The sequence below is a fragment of the Gracilinanus agilis genome, chromosome 1, assembly GCF_016433145.1.
Source record: "Gracilinanus agilis isolate LMUSP501 chromosome 1, AgileGrace, whole genome shotgun sequence".
NCBI lineage: Eukaryota > Metazoa > Chordata > Mammalia > Didelphimorphia > Didelphidae > Gracilinanus > Gracilinanus agilis.
In genome coordinates this window covers 95,914,721-95,929,033 of record NC_058130.1, presented here as the reverse complement: position 1 = coordinate 95,929,033, position 14,313 = coordinate 95,914,721, and the positions used below count along the sequence as shown (strand labels likewise).

The following is a 14,313-nucleotide window of genomic DNA, read 5'->3' as shown; positions in this document are numbered from 1 at the left end:
TTCCTTCCTTCCTTCCTTCCTTCCTTCCTTCCTTCCTTCCTTCCTTCCTTCCCTCCTTCCTTCCTTCCTTCCTTCCTTCCTTCCTTCTTTCCTTCCTCCCTTGTCTCCCTATATTTTCCAGGCTGAAAGAGCAGCACAGTTATTCATGGGCCTTCTGGCCACTGATCAGCACAGGAATTTTTGACTTGCTCTGTTTCTGACCTTGGCCAGTTCAATCCTCCTTATCCTCTCTGGTGACCAGTAGCTTCTCACTATGTTAATGCTGAGCACCCAATTATCTTTGACCTACTTTAGGTCAGAACTTCTGAGCTCAAGAGATCCTCCAACCTCAGCTGCCCTGGGATTAAAACCATGTACCAAGCTGGGCTAGGTGCTACTTTCTTAAAGTGAGGGATACCCCAGTATCATAAAGTAATAACATTAATTTCTTCCTATTCTCCAACACTTTAAGGTTTTCCCTCCTGACAACTCTCACCCTGTGGTGTAGCTCTTTAAAAAAATTTTTTATTGATTAATTAAGAATATTTTTCCATGGTTACATGATTTATGTTCTTTCCTTCCCCTCCCCCCCACCTCCCGTAGCCAATGCAAAATTCCACTGGGTTTTACATGTGTCATTGATCAAGACCTATTTCCATATTATTGATTTTTGCACTAAGGTGATTGCTTAGAGTCTGCATCCCCAACAATATTCCCATCGACCCATGTGATCAAGCAGTTGTTTTTCTTCTGTGTTTCTGCTCCCACAGTTCTTTCTCTGGATGTGGATAGCATTCTTTCTCATAGTTTCCTCAGAATTGTCCTGGATCATTGCATTGCTGCTAGTACAGAAGTCCATCACATTCAATTTTACCACAGTGTATCCATCTCTGTATACAATGTTCTTTTAGCTCTGCTCCTTTCACTCTGCATCAGTTCCTGGAGGCCTTTCCAGTTCACATGGAATTCCTCCAGTCCATTATTCCTTTGAGCACAATAGTATTCATCACCATCATATACCACAATTTGTTTAGCCATTCCCCAATTGGAGGGTATCCCCTCATTTTCAATGTTTTTGCCACGTGGTGTAGCTCTTGCAGTATGGTTATCCCCACTTATCACCTAAGGAAATTAGGCTGAAAGTCCTAAAATGACTTTCTCAAAGTTACCCAACTGGTGAGGAATGGACATTCTGGGTCCTGAGCCCCAGGCCCTCTGCTCAGATGCTCTGCTCTTTGCAATCCATCATCCATTTCAGTGAGAGCCCCAAAACCTCAGAAGTGTACGGGGCCTTAGAGGCCTGTCCCTGAACAAGACCTTCTTAAGAGGTGGCCACTCATCTTTTGCTTAAAGACACGAAGGAATGTGGGGGAACTCACAGCCCCTTCCATGTTTCCATAGTCTTCACTGTTTTGAAGTTTTTCCTTCCATTGCCAAATGAATGCCTGTCTTTATCCTTTGCCCATTTTTCTAGTTCAGTCTTCTCATGTCAGCCAGGAGAGGGTTAACCCCCATCTACCTGAGAGATTTTCAAACACTGGAAGGTGGCTGGCACGTAGCCCCACTCCTTAGGAACAGGAGATTCTTCCTCCGAGCCCTCTGCGGAAGCTTTTCCAACTTTTCAGTATCCTTCTGTTTTAGGCTCCTAGAGTACCACACAGGTCTCGGGCAGGCTGCAGGGGGAAGGACTAGGTCACCTCCTTCATTCTGGATACTGTACCTCTTTTTAGAAATTTTAAATAATTTTTTATTTTATTCCAATAACAAATTTCCACAGAAGCTTTCCAAAGTTATATGATCCATGTTGTCTCCCTCCCTTTTTCCCTCTCCCCTACAGAAGTTGACAAGCAATTCAGTTTGGGTTATACGTGTATTATCACACAAAACAGATTTCCATATTATTCATTTCTGTAAGTGAAAATAATCTTCTAAAATCAAACCCCCAGATCATATCCCCAAGAATAATATGGAAATAGGTATTGACTGATAATACACGTATAACCCAGTGGAATTGCCTGTCGGCTCCAGGAGGAGGGAGGGAAGAGGGGAGGGAGAGAACATGAATCGTGTTACTGCAGAAAAATATTTTAAAATAAATAAATAAATATTTTTAAAAAATCACACACCCAAATAAACAAGTGTGTTTTCATCTACGGTCCTGCTCCCACAGTTCTTTCTCTGGAGGTGGATAGCCTTCTTTTTCCTAAATCCCTGAGGATTGTCCTGGATCACTGTATTGCTGTTGGTAGCAAAGTCCATTACACATGATTGTCCTACGGTATTTCAGTTCCTGTGTACAATGTTCTCCTGGTTCTGCTTATTTCACTCCGTATCAGTTCCTGGAGGTTTTTACAGTTTTCTGTGCCTTTTTAAATATTCTAACAGTACCTTGGGGAAGTGAGATGGCCCAACGGATGGAGTGCCAGGCTTGGAGTCCAAAAGACTCGACCTCATACATTGGCTGTATGACCCTGGGCAAGTCACTTAATTTGCCTCAGTTTCCTCATGTGTAAAATGAGCTGGAGAAGGAAGTGAGTGGCAAAACCACTCCTGTATCTTTGCCAAGAAATCCCCAAATGGGGTCTCAAAGAGTCAGACCCAAGCACCACCGCTGCCACACTAGGACTGCCTTGCCATAATCTTGACTCATCCTCTTCTTGCAGTGCTATGGGAGGCCTCCCCGCCTCCCCAGTCTTCTTTAGACGAGCTGCCGCCCTGTTGGGGGTCTGTCCTTCGGGGTCTAGCACAGTCTGCCTTTGTGTCCCGACGCCCTTGGCAGCGTTGACACCCTACGCCGCATTCCACGTCCTGTGGTCCCCCTCTGGCAGGAACATTCGGTGATCCACTTCTGAGAGTCTTCCCAGCGCTGACTGTCGGGCCAGCGTTCTAAGGTTCTGCCCCGCTCCTGGAATCCCATTCGCTCCAGCATGGGCGCGGAGGAGAAGAGGAAAGGGAACTCAGGCCAGCCCCTGGCCCTAGATCCTCCGGGGCACTAGGGGCTGCTGCAGGCGCCCTGGAGCCTGCCCTGCCCTGCCCTGGGTCCTCCCCGGCACTAGGGGCTGCTGCAGACCCCTGCTCCCTTCTGGCCCCCTGCTGGCTCTGTGGCCACCTGCCCCAAAGCACTGCTAGAGGGAGGCTGCCTGCCATTATAGCTCCTGGGCCCATGGACCAAACCACCACTGGGGTGGATCTGCGGGCCAGCCCCGTTGGGGAGGACCAGGGGACCCTGGACACTCCCCCAGGCCCAGCCCTGCCCCCCCAGGCCAAGAGGCGCCTGAGGGTGGGCGGCTGGAGCAGTAGCCCCCTACTGCTGCTGTTGGTGGTGCTGCTTCCCAGTGAGAGCTCTCCCCCACCCAGGGTTGGGCCAGGGATAGAAGGGGGCCGCCCTGCCCCTCTGTCCCCAAAGCCATTGCCCATCCTCCGGCTCCTCCCTCCCTGCCCCTTCCCTTGTGCCATCCCTCATTTCCCCCTCCCCCTTCCTTGTCTTCCTTCTCTTCTTCCTCTCCTTCCCCCTCCCCCTCTCCTCTTCCTTTCTTGCTCCTCCAATCTTAATTATCTCATACTCCCATTTTTTCACTCTGACCAATCTCACTTATCTTACTCCTTCCTATTATCTTATCTCTCCTTCAGTCTGATTTATTCTCCTCCAGAGATCTCATTCCTTTCTTTCAAACGCAGATCCTTTTTTCCATCCCTTACTAAGCTGTGGGACTGACTACCAAGTCATATGCATACTAAGTGCCCTTAATAAGATGATACTATTGTCCCTCTTTTTAACCATCCCTCCTTGGCAGCCAGTGATCTAGTGATGGTCCTCACTCTTCTCACACAAATTTAGTCGTCTGAGGGCTGTAAACGGGTTTGTTCTGAAGCTTTTCCAGCTTGGAGTGTGCCTTAGCTGATGTGGCCTCGGAGAGCCCAAGATCACGGGGCTTCACGCTACGCTGAGGCATCAAAGAAGACTCCATTGGAAGAAAATCCAATGTATTGGGAGAATTGGGGAGGTGGACTCTAGAGTCCGGGGACTGGATCCCTAGAAGGAAGTTCCACTAGGAAACAAATTTTGGGAGAAAACAAAGTAGTTAGGAGATGACCGCTTGACGAATGGCAGACAAGTCTCATGCCACAGACAGACAGTAGTACTTCCTCTAATCCCATTCTCTTCTTTTCTCTCTGTCTCCCCATGTGCTCTCCCAGCAAGATCCCATGAAAACGACGACATCAATCAAGGTAAGGATCTGCGTCCCTTCCGGGATCCCTCTTTAGGGTCTGGGAAAGAGGGTCCCTGAGAGTCCAGAGGCCACTAGCCACAGCAGTCAGACTAACCTGGGGTGCACAATGGGCTTTAAGTCAGGAAAGACTTGAGTTCAAATCCATACTCTACTCTGTGACTGTGGGCAAGCCACCTCACCTTGGTTTCCAACTCTGCAAAATGGGCATCATAATACTTTCGTTACTTAACTCCCAAGATTGCTGAGAAGAAATCAGTTTGCGAACTTGTACTTGCTATAAAGAAGGGAGTTCTTCCTCGTATCCTCATGGGTCTGAGGGTGTGGGTCCTGGGTCTGGAGTGAGGGCATGCTTTTCTGGGGTGCCTTTCTTCATTCCTTGTGACTCCCTCAGGATGGAGATCTCCTCCAACAGGCTGACTGCAGCCCATACCCCATATGCTTTACAGCGGCGTACAAAGCATCCCTCGTCCCCGCACCCCTGGGAAACAAAGACTGTGGTGAGGGCCACAGATGGGTCACAGCTCTGGCTGGCAGGCCTGGGTTTTGTAATCACAGTATGTTGCTGGTTGTAGGTGACCTAAGACAATACTGCTATCCTGGAAATTGTGGGGGAAATGCTCTTAGAGTTATTGGAACTGAGAATACAATACAGCTGGCTATTTTCATATCTTTTTTAAAAAAAAAGAAGATGAAGAAGAAGGGAGAGCTGAGGTTCACACCCAGATCTTCTGACTCTCAAGTCTCATTCTTTTCACCAGTTCTGGTGACCAAGAGCATCTTGGGGTAAGGGCATGGAGGACCCCCAGGCTGGGAGGGGCCCCCTGACATCCTTGCCCCCTCCCTTGTCTTGTGTCCCTCTCCACAGTGTGTGGGATGCGCAGACTGAACGAGAGACCCCCAAACAATGAGAGCTCCTGGGAGGGGAAGTGGCCTTGGCAAGTGAGCATCCAGTACGGGAAGCGCCACCTGTGTGGGGGCACCCTCATTGACTCCCAGTGGGTGCTCACAGCAGCCCACTGCTTCCAGATGTGAGTCACTGGGCCCCGGGTGGGCCGAGGGAGGGCGTTCCAGTCCAGAGATGCCTGGCCTGCTAATGGGAGGGATGCCCATGGGCTCAGGAAGCTCTAGGGGCCTCCACCTGGGACACAGAGAACCCAGGGTCTTTTCCCAGTGGATAAAGCAAATGGACAAAGAATTCTTAAAAGAAAAATTCCCAACTATTAATCTATGAAAGATTGTGCCAACTTGCCAGTAATAAGAGAAATAAAAGTCAAAACAACCATGAGTTTCCAATTTACACTTAGCAAATTGGCAAATATAATAAAAGATGGAAATAATAAGTATTAAACTATTGTCCAGTTAGGCAATGTTAGAGGGCTTGTGAAAAGACATGCACACAAATAGACTTTTGGTAGGATTGTGAATTGATTCAAACATCATCAAAGCAATTTGGAACCAGACTGAGAAAGTAATAAAAATGTCCCTACCCCTTCATGACAAGATTCCCCACTGCCAGGAATATTCCCCCAAGGAGGTCAGAGATAGAAAGAAAGGTCTGATGGATGCCCAAGTATTTAGAGCAGCACTTTTTTGTAGTAACAGAGAACTGGAAACCAAGCCGATGGCCACCAACTGTGGCACACGCATGTAATGGATTATCACACCTTCAGAAGACTTGTACATACTGATACAAAGTGAAGTAAGCAGAACCAAGATAACGATATGCACAGGGACTCCAACAATCTAAATGGGAATAACCAAAAAAACCAAGCTGAATACTGTTTAATTACAACGGCCAAGCTTGGTCATGAAAAAGAGATCTGAAAATGCACCTTTCTTTTTTTGCAGACTTGAGGAACTATGGCTGCAGAACATTGTATATGCTGTCAGAGCTGACTGATGGGTTGATTAGTTTTGATGAACTGCTTTTTTCTCTTCATTTTCAACATATTCCTATAAGGGATGGCTCTCCGGGTGGGGAGAAGTATATTTTATAGATGAAATAATGTAAAAACAAAATATGTCAACTAAAAAGGCATGAGAGTGGCCAACACTCTGTATAGGTTGTCTTATGTTTCTCTGAATTCTTCACAATTCTGGAGTCATTTTCAGAGTATTCAACTCTTTGTGATCCTGTTTGGGGTTTTCTTGGCAAACATGCTGTAGTGGTTTGTCATTTCCTTCTCCAGCTCATTTTACAGATGAAGAAACTGGGGCAAATGGGGTTAAATAACTTACCCAGGGCCATATAGCCAGTAAGTGTCTGAGACTGGGTTTGAACTCAGGTCTTTCCAACTCTGACCTTAGCACTCTATCCACTATGCCACCTAGCTGCCCCTGGGAAGCAATAATATTTTGTGATTTTTTATTTATAATAATTTGGCCATTCTCCATTTATTGGGCATGTATTTTGTTTCCAGCTTTTCACAATCGCTATAAGGCTTCCAGGGTGTTTTGGTGCAGATAGGCCCTTTCCTTCTGTTAACAACCTCATTTTAGCACTGGCCCAGTAACAGGGTCTCCGGGTCAAGTGATATCAACACTTTAGTATTGTTTATCTAATTATTCAAAAATGTTTCCCCAGTTCAACATTTTCATCAAATGCATTGACGGCATAGGTAGCATGTTTATAAGATTTATAGATGACTCTGAGCTTGAAGGGCTACTCCTAATAGATCAGAAAATGGAGTTAACATTCAGAAAGTCCTCAAAAGCCTAGAACTGGAGTCCAGATCCCAAAAGATGATATTTAATAAAGATAAATGCAAATCCCTACGCTTGAGTTTAAACAATACCATGAAAGCAATCAGCTTGGAAAGCTTTAAGATCGCTGATCAGTGCAATGATTATCCAGGACTCTAGGGACAGCTGGACCATTCAGGACTCCAGGGAACATGATGAAGCATGTTTCCACCTCCTGTCAGGGAGATCATGGACTCAGGATTCAAAATGAGATCTCTATTTTTGGACACAGCCCATGAGGAAATTTATTTTGCTTGACTATCTATATTTGTTACAAAGATTTTGTTTCCTTTTTTTCTTTTCCAATGGGATGAGAGGCAGGAGGGAGAGAATATAGACTCTTGTTCATTTAAAAAGGAAAAACATAGGAGGGAGAAGGACCAGGTAGGCAAGTTCGTATGGCAAAAGATCTGGAGATTAGAGTAGGTTACTTGCATATGAGTCAGCTCTGTGGCATTAGGCCAGAAAACTGGCATGATCTTAAGCTACATTATGAGAGGTATAATGTGTAGGAGCAGAAAGGTGAACATCCCTGTTGGACCTGACCCGATCAGATCCCATCCAGAATATTCTGTTTAATTTTGGATGTCACATTGGCCAACTGGACTGAAGCCCGAGAAGGATAACCAAGGTGGTAGGAGTTCAGAGACCTTGCCACATAAAGACTGGTTAGCCTGAAAATGTAAAGATTTAGAAGGAACATGACCACCATCCTGAACTATCTGAAGGATGGTCAGTAGGACTAGCAGTTAGACTCGATCTGCTTGGCCCTAGCAGACAGAACTGGGAGCAGTGAGAAGAGAGCTTCAGGGAGGCAGGTATCGGCTCAAGGTAAGGAAGAATTCTCCAGCATTAAAGGTATCCCAAAATTCAGAGGGCTGCTTTGGGTGTTCTGTCCATAGGGAAGGAGAACCTGGGTGACCACCTCTTGGAAATATAGCTAAGGTCTAGGCAAGGTGATGTCTAAAGTATCTGCCACGTTTAAGCCTGCTGTTTCATCTGTGATTCGCTTCCCAAGGTTTGCAAAGATCGTAACTGAGTTGTTTTTCCTCCGTTTCTCTGCAGAACCACTGATCCAACTGCCTATCACATTTTAGTGGGCTACCACAAGCTCTATGAGAAAAGTCCCAAGTCACATAGGGTTGGAGTAAAAGGGATTATCAGGCACCCCGATTTTGGAAAGACTCACCTCTTTAAAAGTGATCTTGCCATGATCTTCCTGGAGCTGCCAGTGAAGTTCTCTCAGTATGCTGTGCCCATCTGTATGCCGAAGCCAGACCTGAATTTTGAAGAGAAGCTCTCTTGCTGGATGACAGGCTGGGGAGGAATTGCCAATACAGGTGAGGAGGAAGATATGTCGGCAGATAAGGAAAAGTAACCCAGAGCTTGAGAGCCAGTATGGTAAGGTTAAAGGATAAGAGACCCTCAGACCTGAGTGGGACTTCAAGGGCATCTAGGCCCACTGGCACCCATCCAGGAACCCTATCCCCACTCTCCCTACCCAGGAGTTCTCCAGGCTTTGCTCACAGACCAACACTACCTGTAAACCACTCTAGGGGTGTCTCTAAGAAGCTTTCCCTGGGAGAGAGCTCAAATCTACCCCTCTCTGACCTCCCCTCATCATTTCACTTCTCCTCTTTGGGGCCAAGCAGCGTAAAGCTAGTCATTCCAAGTGCTGAGAGCATGTGCCCTCAAAGTCTTCTTTTTGGCCATCTCTTCCCACTGAGCTTAATAGGGGGACTCCCTCTCCATTAGGGTTGCTCCCTTAGAGACCCTCATCAGTTTGTCAATGATTTTTTAAATTGTAGTACCTTGACCTGAACATGGGACTTTAGATGTCTTCTGACTAGGCAGAAGAAAGTAAGATAGATGGATAGATGGATAGATTGATGATAGATGGATGGATGGATGATGGATGGATGGATGGATGGATGGATGGATAGATGGATAGATAGATAGATAGATAGATAGATAGATAGATAGATAGATAGATAGATAGATAGATAGATAGATAGATAGGACAAATAGATAGATGGATAGAAGGATGGATGGATTGATTAATTGATAAGTAGGTAGACAGACCGATAACAGGTAGAGAAATAGATAGGTAGAAGCTCTCTATGTTCTTTAAGCACTAGGAATACAAACAGAAGCAGTTTTTACATTCTGCTGGGAGAAGACAGCCACAGAAAGGGGAGCTGAAAGCTGGATATGGGTACTGACAAGGCAGCTGGCCAAGAAGAAGAGAAGCCTGCAGTGTGGAGAAGAGCTTTGCTGGGCTCCTCCTGCGCTGGCATTTCCCATAGGGGAGTTGGGCTTCAGGACCTCCACAGCTTCTGCCTCTATTAATTCGGGCACAGATGGCCCCGGCACCCCTTGCTCTGCTGAGCTGTGCCTCTGAGGTGTACATTTGCGTTCTCAGGGCCGGTTGTATTCCCCTCTGGTTCTCCTGATGGCAGATCTCCTGGCCTAGGCGGGCAGTGGAGGTGGGGAGAAGGCCTGGGTTCTAACTCTGAACCCTTCTTCCTCACAGTGTTACTATCCAAGCCCTCCTCTCTCCAGGAGGTTGAACTTCCCTTAATTTCGAATCTTCAGTGCAGTGCCCTTTCTGCGTTTGTGGTGAATTCCAAGACTAACCAAACAATATATGAGATCGAGGATGACATGCTGTGTGCTGGGGACGTCAGTAATCCCAACATTATCTGCCCGGTGAGCTCCCCTTGTTTCTCCTCTTCCTGGCTTCGAAGTGCAGAATCGTGAGCCCTCTGTGATCCGCCTGTCAGAGGCATGACTCCTGTTCTTTCCTTTTCTACTCTCAAATCCTCAGGAGCTTCTCCCTGTTGTTTTTTCCCCTCCTTAAACCCTGACCTTCTGTCTTAGGATTGATACTAAGCATCAGTTCTTGTAAGGACTGGGCAATTGGGGTTGTGACTTGCCTAAGGTCACACCAATCTAAGACCAGATTTGAATTCAGGACTCCCTGGCTCCAGTCTGGCTCTATCCACTGACCACCCAGCTGCCTCTGGCCTTTCCCTGTTCTTAGGAGCCATTCTTGGGCTGCTCTGTCACCTCTAGATGTGCCCCTTCTCAAACTGCAGCCTCAGAGTAGAAGGGACTTCTGGGGTCATCTGGTCCAGTGGCAATAAACCAAGGCTGAGGCCCCTCAGCACACCCCAGGAGGATTCCTGTAGGTCACACTTTGACTTAGAAAAGCCACCATTAGCATTCTCTGTGTTCTGTTGGATTTGTATGTATTTTGTTAAATAGTTTCCATTTTAACGTGGTCCAGAAGCACATGGGAGGTTTGGGTGGGGGAGCACTTGTGGCCAAGATGACTCTGGTCTAGTCCAGTGATTCCTCAACAGAAATCTCTATATCAGAGGAGATTTCAGAGGCAGGCTTCAGCTCAGGAGGGATCTTTAAGATTCATTGAGGGGCAGCTGGGAGGCTCAGTGGATGGAGAGCCAGGCCTAGAGACAGAAGGTCCTGGGTTCAAATCTGTCCTCAGACAGCTCCCAGCTATGTGACCCTGGGCAAGTCACTTGACCCCCATGGCCTAGCCCTCACCCCTCTTCTGCCTTGGAGCCAATACACAATATTGATTCTAAGCCAGAAGGTAAGGGTTTAAAAAATAAAAGTATTGCTATTGATATTTTTATATCTCTGCCTTTGATCTCCTTGGTTAAAGGGGTTTGTGTAGCTTAATGACTCAAGTATCATTGGCAGTCATTCTTCAGTAGGGCTGGGCTCATTCTCAGCTCCACCAACAATGCATTAGAGCGCAGGTGCTAGGACCTTTCCTAAGGCCACAGGGGCGGTGAATAACAAAGCTGGGCTTCCAGTCTGGGTCCTGGGGCTCTGGATTACACTATGCCATGCTGCTCCGTCAGCTCTGGAGTGACCTGTCTGTGGGTCAGCTTTTATGGGCAGCTTATCAGACGTCTCAGAGCTAGTGCTTGGTCTCTGTGGCCAGGATTTCCTGACAGTTCAGACAGGGTAGAGAATATCTCTCTGACCAATGGGCCAGAAGCTAGAAATGCTGGAAGCAGCGTGGCTGGGCATCTCCCAGCATCCCTTCTGGTCCCTCCAGCTCTGGACACACCATTTGGAGAAGGATACTGACCAGCCTCCTCCCCCTTCTCCCCCAGTAGAGTGGAAGCCACTTCAGGCCAGGCCTGTTCCCTCCATGGTGCTCAGCAAACAAAGGCTCGCTGAATGTGCAGGAGGGACCCCAGGATGGAGGGCTGGCTGGAGTCAGGGAGGCTGGAGGCTCTGGGCCAAGGGAGTCAGATAGAGAGACCATGGGGGATGGGAGGAGGTGAGGATCTTTTATCTTCATTTAACCATGGTGCTGGCCTGGGAAAGAGATGTTCTTCCTTTACCCAAGATAAGGGAAAACATCTTCACGATAACTTCTGTTTCTGTGATGGATGATTTGTGCCCCTATAACTTGGTGGGATGCAAGGATTATTAATCTCATATTACAGATGAGGAAATGGAGGCTCAGAGCCATGTCCTTCGTGACTGTTGGAGCCAGGATCCAAGCGTAGCTGCCCCCTGGCCTCAGCAAGGACTCAGGCCACTCTAGGACAGCCGCCTCTGCTGGACGCGAGGAGGCCGGGCCTGGTCTGACTCAAACAGGGCTCCGCCTGGGAATCGGGAACAGAGGCAGGAGAAGGGGGACGAGGCCTTGTCCTGGAGGAGAAGGCTGCTCCCCAGGCCGGGGGGCGGGCTCTGGGACTCACCTTCATTCCCTCAGTGCCTAGAACAGTGCTCGGCCTGCATGGACTTCTCCATAAGCGTGTGAGGAATCGCTGAACTTCTAGGAGGGAAGCCTGTGCCGGCGGGCTCAGCATCTTGCTCGGCGGCCTGTTCGGGTCTGGAAAGGCGTCACAGTGGAGCGAGAGGAGCCGCGCGCTGCCGGCTCAGTCCCCGCTGGGAGCCTCTTCCCTCCTCTTCAGGGCAGGGCCCAGAGCCAGGATGGGCCTGGAGCCGGCCCTGCCCAGGGCTCTGACGCCGTCTCTCTCCCCAGGGCGACGTCGGGAGCCCCCTGGTCTGTGACTTTGCCAGCGTCTGGACTCAGGTGGCCGTCGTGAGCTGGAGCACGCAGTGTTCTCCCAATTACCTGACTGTCTTCACCAGGCTGATCCCTTATCTGGAGTGGATAGAAGAAACCAAAAAATTATTCCAGGCAGAAATTGAGAGGAGCCAGGAGAAGGCGGCCAGCCCGCAGTGGCCTGTGTCGGGCGCCCACACGGGCTTTCCGGCCCTCCCGGGCCTGCTGCACATGGGCCTCCTGCCCTGGCTGCTCTGGCTCAGCTTCCCCCTGGCCCCGTGAAGGCTCGGGCCCCCCGCCCCGGCTGGCTCTTCTGCTCCTCTTCTTTGGCCTTCCCTCGGCCTTCCCTCCCCTCCTCGCGGCACCCCGTCTTTGTCTCTTCAGACCAGTCCCCCACTCACTCACCGTGGGGTGGGAAATTTGCCCCAAGGGTGGCGGGGCCTGGTGTCCGGGTGGGCGGTGGGGCTGGGGGAGGGGGCTGCCATGCCTGGGCTCTGGGGGTGGGCAGGGAAGGGGAGGGTATCCGCCGGCTTTATGGGACTGAGAGCCACGAGGGGCTGGGAACAGACTGTCCTGGCGTGCTGAAAAAGCACCCGTGATTTCATTAAACTGTTACGAGAAAAGGACTGCCCAGTTCTTTCCTAGCCGGGCCGTGACGGCCTCCCTGGAGGAGTGAGGAGGCGGCTGGAGCCTCATGCCCGGCTCCGCCAGGAGGGCCAGCCTAGCCCCAGCCTGTGGAAGAGCTGGGGCTGGGCCGGCCTGCCGATCCTCTGCCCAGCATGTGTCACCATGTGTCATGTGTCACCATAGGACAGACAGGGCCGGTGAAGCAGCCCCAATATTCGTGGTTTAAGCCCAGACCTGCCACCTCCCTGGGGTGAGGCAGTGATGTCGAACCTTTTAGAGACCGCATGCCCCGCCCGGCCCTGCAGAGGAGGGGGGGGGAGCAGCTCCTCCCCAGGCCTCTGCCAGGGACGCATGCATGGCCACAGGGAGGCCTCTGCGTGCCGCCTTTGGCACGTGTGCTCTAGGGGCGCCATCACAGGTCTAGGGGCTCCCCCTTTCGGTGGCCGGTTCACCTCTGAGGCTGGAGGCAGACACAGTCTTCCACACCCCCCAGCCCAGGACTCTTTGTGCCTCTGAAAAGAACGTGTCTCCTACTTGCCCTCCAACCCTGGGAAACGTCAGAGTCTGGCGGATGTCTGGGGGACCCCAAAGCTGGGCTGTCGCCACCCCACAAATGCTGGGGTCAACCAAAGGAGTGACAGCAGGACAGCCTTCCTGTCCCGTGATAAACCCTCATCCCCAGAGAGATGCCCTCCTTGTCGGCCTCCCCCGCGGCCTCCTCCACTAACATAGCTCGGGCTGGTGGCCCGGCCCCAAAGTCAGTCTGCTCAGAAGGAAGGCAGGCAAGAAGGCCCAAGACAGGGAGGCTCTCCTCGGCCTCACCCCCAACCCCGCCTGCCCACGGGGACTGGGACGTTAGGCCTTTATGTTCAGTGCTTTGGGGGCACACCGGCCGCAGCCCCAAACTCTGACCGGATGGAAAGGGAAGACGGACAAAGAAATGAGGCAGGTCCCCTGCAGCCCTCCCGGCCCCCTTAGGAAGCTTGGGGACCCTGGGGGAAGGCATGAGGAAGCTGGAGCCTGAAGGGGAGGAGGAGGAAGAAGAGACGGAGGGGATGCCCCGAGGAGCCGTGCCCCCGGCACAGGGAGAGCACTTCCCTTCGGCCCAGCCACAGGCATAGGGGGCGCTCTCTAGAAGGACCCTGGGCATCCCTGGCCAGTCTCCATGAGGACACTGAGAGAGACAGGACGAGGCCCAGGACCCGGACATGGACACTCGCTCCTCTTCTGCTCTGGGGGGCCTGGGGCTCCTGCCCCCCCTCCTGCTGCTACTGCTGCCACTGCCCGTCCACGGTGAGGCTTCCTGCAATCTTAAAGAAATCCCCCAAACCTTCACTTCACTGTCTCAGAAATAACTCCAAGCCAGAGACAGGCAGGCAAGGCCTAGGCAAGTGGGACTGTGGGGCTAAGTGACTTGTCCAGTCACCCGGCGAGGAAGTGTCTGAGGCCACATTTGAACCTCCTGCCTCCTGTTTCCTGTTTGTTATTTCATTCATTCTATTTCATAGTCTTCTGCCTTACAACCCTTTGCTTAGTTTCTCCTCTTCCAATTCCTTAACTCCTCCTCTGTTATCTATGCAGGTCTCTGCAGTTAGGGCATCCTCTGCAAACTCTGAGCATTCTGATCTCCTTCTCTCTCTCTCTCTTTTCCCTCCCCCTTCTCCCCTCTCTCTCTCT

At 50.2% G+C, this 14,313-nt stretch overlaps 1 protein-coding gene across 1 annotated transcript; it reads left to right on the top strand.

The window, feature by feature from the left end:
• The first annotated feature begins 3,142 nt into the window (after nucleotides 1-3,142).
• On the top strand, nucleotides 3,143-12,291 carry LOC123247941 (serine protease 27-like). The gene is made up of 6 exons (XM_044677037.1): nucleotides 3,143-3,314; nucleotides 4,177-4,209; nucleotides 5,077-5,239; nucleotides 8,154-8,293; nucleotides 9,487-9,662; nucleotides 11,986-12,291. The coding sequence occupies exons 1-6, from the start codon at nucleotides 3,143-3,145 to the stop codon at nucleotides 12,289-12,291; spliced, it is 990 nt and encodes a 329-aa protein (XP_044532972.1).
• The last annotated feature ends 2,022 nt before the right edge of the window (nucleotides 12,292-14,313 follow it).

Excerpts from the sequence above, each read along its gene's own strand:
- LOC123247941 (XM_044677037.1), top strand. The coding sequence starts at position 3,143 with ATGGACCAAACCACCACTGGGGTGGATCTGCGGGCCAGCCCCGTTGGG. Across the intron at positions 4,210-5,076 it reads AAACGACGACATCAATCAAG|TGTGTGGGATGCGCAGACTG; the intron begins GTAAGGATCTGC and ends CCCTCTCCACAG. Across the intron at positions 5,240-8,153 it reads GCAGCCCACTGCTTCCAGAT|TGATCTTGCCATGATCTTCC; the intron begins GTGAGTCACTGG and ends CCTCTTTAAAAG.